The 6547-nt window shown below is 45.2% G+C and overlaps 1 protein-coding gene across 1 annotated transcript in view; it reads right to left on the bottom strand.

Moving 5' to 3' along the window:
* Nucleotides 1–98: 98 nt before the first annotated feature.
* Nucleotides 99–6547, bottom strand: part of SRRM1 (serine/arginine repetitive matrix 1) — a gene marked incomplete at its 5' end in the record, with an annotated part of 11636 nt that continues 5187 nt past the window's right edge. The window contains 7 exons of the mRNA XM_010157195.1: nucleotides 99–207; nucleotides 2270–2411; nucleotides 3047–3133; nucleotides 3458–3538; nucleotides 3659–3930; nucleotides 5583–5687; nucleotides 6262–6477. Coding sequence (XP_010155497.1) covers nucleotides 99–207; nucleotides 2270–2411; nucleotides 3047–3133; nucleotides 3458–3538; nucleotides 3659–3930; nucleotides 5583–5687; nucleotides 6262–6477 — 1012 coding nt within the window. The remainder of the gene's footprint in view (nucleotides 208–2269; nucleotides 2412–3046; nucleotides 3134–3457; nucleotides 3539–3658; nucleotides 3931–5582; nucleotides 5688–6261; nucleotides 6478–6547) is intronic.

Genomic DNA, 6547 nt, shown 5'->3' with positions numbered 1-6547 from the left:
CACACACTGCCGGCTCATGTTCAGACATTTCTTTTCTCAGGTCACAGCTGGAAGTTGACAAACCAAAAGCAACCACTTCACGCCCCACGCGCCATACGCTACCTTCGACGAGGCAATGAAGGTGACCGCCGCCGCCTGGGTGGAGGGGCGGGTGACGGAGAGCGTCGCCGCCTGGCCGGCGGGGGCGATGGGCTCCTCCTCCGCCTGCTGCAGGGAGAGAAGGGTTTCTCAGAAAAGCTGCAACTGAGCCACGAGATTCTTTATGTTGGACAGGTTCATGCACTTCAAAATGAAATTCTGTGAGAAGATGCAAAACCCAAACTTGTCTTGATGAAGAGTGTGCGACAAGGCTAACCCTACTGTGATTTTCAGAGCCCGACACAGCAGCCAAAAGACACTTCACCTTCCGCTTCGCCTGGTCTACTCACCCCCCGGAGCCAAAGAGGAAGCCCACCACTCTCCCACCAGCTCCCTCCTGCCGTTCCCCTCGCACCGCATCTAGTGATGACCCACTGACTTAGACCAGTTTACAACAGACACACCTCCTCCTCCTCGTGCGGGGACGTGACTGCCAGATCCAGCACAAGGGAGGAACTGGGAAGGCCCGGCTGCGTCAGGCAGGCCAAACCTGTGCTCGGACAGCAGCCTAAGTTGGATCAGGCTAAATGGCGTGGAACTGTACTCTTGAAAATAACTTATCTCTAGGTCTGAAATCCAAAATCACTTATTTCTTGAAATACAGAGGAAAAAAACCCAAGAGCTGTTGCTAAAATGCAGTTGTCTGGACTGAAATCGTTCACAAAACAAGCCGTTTTCCACTCTGCAAGGTTTACAACAGACTTCTGGGAGAGGAAATTTTAATCAAACACATACTCTCCTAGACTTTCAAAGGAAAGGAATATTGGTGTTTCATAAAGTCATTCCTTTTTAACAAAAACAATTAAGATAAATGACTGGATAAAGGAAAAACTGAGCGTAATGCAAGGGAGATGTGATCTCAAACATGCTGGATGTTGTTCTCCAAGGCAATCAGTTACACTTTTTATAAGGAAGAGTTTGCTCCAAAAGACCGTTTTTAATAATCTGAAGAAATACCAGCCTTCAGGTGACAGGACTGTCCTAATTCAACATGTATTCACATAATGCCCAGAAGGTGAATTTGTAGGTTGCAAACAGATTAAGATTTTTGAACTGCCATCAATTCACTACCTAGAATTCCTTGACAAGATCCATAATCAGAACGGCCTGTTTGTAGAGGTAGTCACGCTTAAATCTCACACATCGTTACGTGTGCTGCAACTACGTTCTGCCAGGTCTTAATTACAGATTGCTCAAAGGTCATTATGCCAGATTAATAAACCCATCGAGCACCCAGCTTCCTGCCCCCTCCCACATTCCGAGATCAGCAAAGAGCAAACAGTTCCACAGGGAAAAGCGTTATCGGTATTGCCAGCGTAAGAAAAGAGACAGTGAAGGAGGCGTTCGCTACTCGTCTACTAGCAATCATTCCAAGTACCCAATGAACTGAGGGATGGGACTTTTGAAAATTCCAATTATCTGGAATGCAGAAAATCAAGATCTTAATCACTTGTTGCAAGTTCTAGCCAGAATGTCAGTGGCAATGCTTGCCCAACGTGCAAATCCGTGCATACGGAGTAAGAACACCCCTGAAGAATACAGCCATTCAGCCGTTTTCAGGCATCAGTACGGTCCTAATCACATTGATCAACCGTTGTCCCAGGCTTATGTGAGTCAGCACATGGTGAATTAACAAACAGTGAGCAATGAAGGAGGCAGAGCAGGTGTTCCTTCTTGTTTTGCCAGTGGAATGGTCCCAGATCCAGCAGGCCCAGGAACACACCAGTCCGAATTTCCCTCGCCTTACTACTCAGTGTCCAAGGACAAAGGATGGCAAGTGTTTATCCACGACAAAGCAAATGAGAGGCTGTCGGAATGATTTTCTATACATAAATCCTGTTGAACACATTAATTTCTAACCAACCTTTTCATCACTGGCGATTGCCACCTCTTTTCCATCTGCATCCTGATAGCAGTGGAGGAAAAACAAAGCAAAACAAATCTATCTGCTGTACATTTGAGGCAAAAATGAACATATTTGAAGTAATTCTTATCAAATAAGCACAAGAACGCAAGAACAAGATTGGGCAAATGGGACAGGGCTTAATCCTGCTGTGTATTTGCACAGCAGATAAACAATAACTAGTTAGAAAAACACACATCGGTTACGTTCAGCCCGAGGAGAAATTACCGAGGGGAGGACTCCTGTCGTTTCCGTGGAGATGGCGATGGACTGCGTGAATGTGAATGGCGGCGGCGCCTACCAACTTCCCCGTTCTTCACGTTGGATCTCTTCGGTCTTTCCTCTTCAGATGAGGACGAAGAGCCAGAATCTATAATCGTAGAAGAATCACTCTCTGGAAAACGATTTTCCTAAGGATGTTACCACAGCTACCCATAGGGTCATACTGCAGTTTAAACTGCTGACCGCCTCTCCCGCAAAAGAAGTCGCCTCTGTTTAAAAGCTGTTCCACTAACAATGTTAGTGGACTTCAGGTGATAAATAAATCCATCAGACCTGGGTAAAAATATCTGCAGCAATCTGTCTGTCCACATAAAATTTGACTAGCCAGGTAATTTTAAAGGTGAGCTGCATTCAAGTGGCCAAAACCTCATAGCAGGCCCAGGTTAATTTACTGATCTCAAGCCTACAGGAGTCCAAAATATTAGGAAATAACCTATTGCAACATCAGACTAAGTAATCCCAGCAAACCCTATTTGCGTGTGCGATGTGAAGAGGTTAAAAGTGCAACTTTTGAAGATGCAAACCCATTAACAAGAGATGCATCATTACCCTTAAAAGTTATAGTTTATTCTTCAAGAGCAATAATTAAAGTGACCTCATTATGAGTGTTAAATCTATAATTAAGTTCACAATAGCACTGCACATAGCCAATGTGTTAAATCAGTATTTGAATTCAACATTAACCAACTACAGCCCAGTTTAGGAAATCCAAGTCATCCGTACCAGATGAAGACTGTTGATTCTGCCTTCTGTACTGACGCCTCTGTTGAACAGAGTCTGCTGCAGCTGTTTTACCTCCTTTATCTTCTTCTGAAAAGGTACATGCACAGACAGAATATTTAACCCAAAGATACACATTTGCCTTATTCAGGCAGAAGCAAAGTCGTATTACAGCAGATCATCAAGCATTCCCCCCCAATTCTTAAGATACCACTGAGGCTGGAATACAGTTTGGCTGAGCTTTTGAACAGAAATGTTTGAGGCAGTAGGAGCAACCACCTTTCTGCCTCTGAAACCTCATGCTTTCAGTGCCAGCCTGTCAAGAGGGTTCAGCACTTTATCACTGCCTTCTATCATCATGTGTCTTTGATTAAAACCCCACCCAAAACCAGGGTTGAAAAGCGAGAGCCATACCCGATTCAGACAGTTCTGCCTTCCTTGGTTTTGGTGCTGGCGAAGGAGATTCTCTTTTTTCAGTGCTCTTATGTTTGGGTGCTGAAAGACAAACAACTCCGCTGTGATTCGCTGCGTTCTCGCACGCTTTTCTGCTCACACAAACGGTACGTTTGGTATTTCAGAAAACAAAAGCACAAAGTGATAAAGCTGCTGGAATACCTGATGCTCTGCCAGGTGAAACAGAGCCACGGCTTTTTCTTGCACGATTCGACTGCTGGGGTGTTGGAGACCTACGTGGTTTTGGAGGCGGACTCGGTGGTGGAGATGGTCTGTGCCTCCGCCTCGGAGGGCTCGCGGAAGGAGAGAGCCGGCGCGTTTTACGAGGAGGACTGGATACAGTTCTTTTAGGTGGTTTCTTTGGTGGTGACCGGGAACGTGAAGAGGAGGAGGAAGAGCTACTGCCAGATAAGGATGCTGATGATCGTCTTCTCCTGTAAATCAAACACAACATTAGATTCTGACGAGCCAGCTTAAGCAATATTTGAGTATGAACACAGAATCGCATCCGTTTGCAAGCACATACATGTATAGCCACAGACAAGAGCACTTCCAGAATATGGTGGACAGCCTTCAACACTTGGCTTGTAGAAGAATAACAACTGATCTTTCACAGTTATTTTTTAACTACACAGTGAGCAAAAAACGGTTAGTGTTACCTTTGCTTGCTTTCTGTCAATCTACAGACTACAACTAAGCTTTCCTCCTGGGAGCAATTAGTTTTGTTTGGGTCTCTAACTTCTGGGTGGTTAAGAGAATTCTCTGTGTTAGCACACGGGATGTAACAATCTTCAGAATGGATCTGTTTAAGAGTTTAGTGTGCACTAAAAAGTTTTTATACCGGGAGGTAAAAATTTCAGGCAACTTAACGATTCAGAACCAGTCTATCCATTTGTATGTTTTATCTTTGCCATTTTAAAAAGGTAGGGCCTCTAGAATTCTGCGGCAAAAATTGTGGTAAGTTCTGTTGCAATTGTGTACCTGCAGAATCCACCTTTGGCTGCAGAATTCCTGAGAACCTGGAAAAAAGAAACCCTGCCTTGAGTGAGATAAACATTTGCTGAAAGGGAGCTCTTTTACATCTCGCAACATACATGTTTGATACTTCGCACAGTTTTCCCAGTAACTGTGCAAAATGAACATCTTTACAAACTCGGGGAAAAAAGTAAATCATCATCTTGTCATAAAAAGGAAGAACTGTTCCTTCCTGAAAAAGAACAAGGGCTGTACACAGGAAACATCACTTCATTGCTCTTCCTACGAAGAGGGCAAGACCTACTCTCTTCCTGCGAAGACGAGCGTCTATTCTGACGCTGCCGTAAGCGTGTCGTTTTCTTGCAAGGCCAGAGCTCTGCTACTGGAACAATCGCTTACACTGTCAGAAATCAGAACGGTTTGGGTTGCAAGGGACCTTTACAGGCCATCTAGTCCAACCCCCCTGCAGCGAGCGGAGCCACCTTCCACTAGACCCGGTTGCTCAGAGCCCCGTCCAGCCTGACCCTGAACGTTTCCAAGGATGGGGCTTCTACCACCTCCCTGGCAACCTGCTGTTGCCCAGATGTAACCTCCGACACCAGAGAGCAGGCCTTGCAGATTTTTTTAAAAGTAAAACAAGATGAAACACAAAAATCAGAATTAAATTTTGTCTTAATGCGATGGAAATGTAATTCGTAATTTAAAAAAAAAAAAAAAACAAACAAGTAAAATGCAGTTACTTGTTCTAACTTTTCCCCAGGCAGGAAACAGAGTATTAAGACTTAATCAAAAAAGCCACAGGATATGTCACGTCAGTCTACACCGGGAGCTACCCAGAGCCGTTTGAAGACATTACACCGCTGGAATCGCCACTCGTCCAAGGTGGAATTCTCATCGCTAGTCCAACTCCAAAGAAACTTTCACAGCTGCCACCGCACTGCCCCACGACACACGTACCCGCACGGCAGCTGACATCACTCAAATCATACTCCTGCCAGCACGAAGGTAGGATGAAGAAGGTAATTTTGGTAACACCCATTCCTCACGACTAGCGTTCCCATCAACTTTCTAAGTTTAACATTGTCAGTCATCTCAAAAAAGGGAATCTTACCGCCTCACAGGGGATCTGCTTCTTCTGTGTCTGGGTGGGGGAGGCATTCGCCTTGGAGGGCTCCTTCTCCTTGGAGATGGCCGTCGTCTTGGGCTCGGTCGCCTTCTAGGGGAGTAAGACCTGTCACAATCAAAAATTCCAATGAAAAGCAACTATCTAACTTCTAGATTTGAGGAACTTTATCCTCAGGGCGCTGGGCGTAAAGCTGCTTTTCTCCAAGTGCATCACACTGAAGTGGCGTTCAGACTGTGATGCCAAGCGGTAGGTTCAGACACAATCTGTGCTTTGGAGTTTACCAACACCTCGCTACTAACTAGTAAAATAAGCAAAAAAGCAAAAAAGGGAAAAGAAGCCATTTCCAACATGTTCAGCATCAAACCTGTCTCCTAAAAGAAAGCTACACAATTCACACTACCAAGCAAGTGCCATGCTCAGCATGAAGCGCCCCATTCTTCCTCCAGTCAGTGTTAAGTCACTGTATGCATCTTCTCGTGAACTGATGGCAAGAAAACATCTCCCAAACACGTTTATCCATCAAATGCATCTTGCGTTTGGCCTAAAACATCCATAGCTCAACATCTCAAAAAACATCACTACAGTGACTGAGAATACTACGCCGTGTGGCACCTGCAGAAGAAAATACTCTGTTCTCAACCAACAGTCACGACCAAAGTCCTACCTTGACCGTGATCTGTGACGCCTTCTTGGTCGAGAATGAGATGGAGAACGTGATCGAGACCGTGACCTTGACTTGGACCGAGTTGGGGATCTTTGACGAGTCTTCTCCTTCTCCCTCTCCCTCTCCCGCTCCCTCTCCTTCTTTGAATTACGTTCTGGTGAAGCCTCCTTAGTCTCTGGTACAGGAGGTTCGGGTTTAGGAGCTTTTGGGATATCACTGTGAAAAATAAGGTTTCATTTATAAGCACACACAAACCATAGCCCCTGGAGTAACATTTTAGAAGCTG

Source organism: Eurypyga helias, unplaced genomic scaffold (genome assembly GCF_000690775.1).
Source record: "Eurypyga helias isolate BGI_N326 unplaced genomic scaffold, ASM69077v1 scaffold26938, whole genome shotgun sequence".
NCBI classification, from domain to species: Eukaryota; Metazoa; Chordata; class Aves; order Eurypygiformes; family Eurypygidae; genus Eurypyga; species Eurypyga helias.
This window is presented reverse-complemented; position numbering and strand designations above follow the sequence as displayed.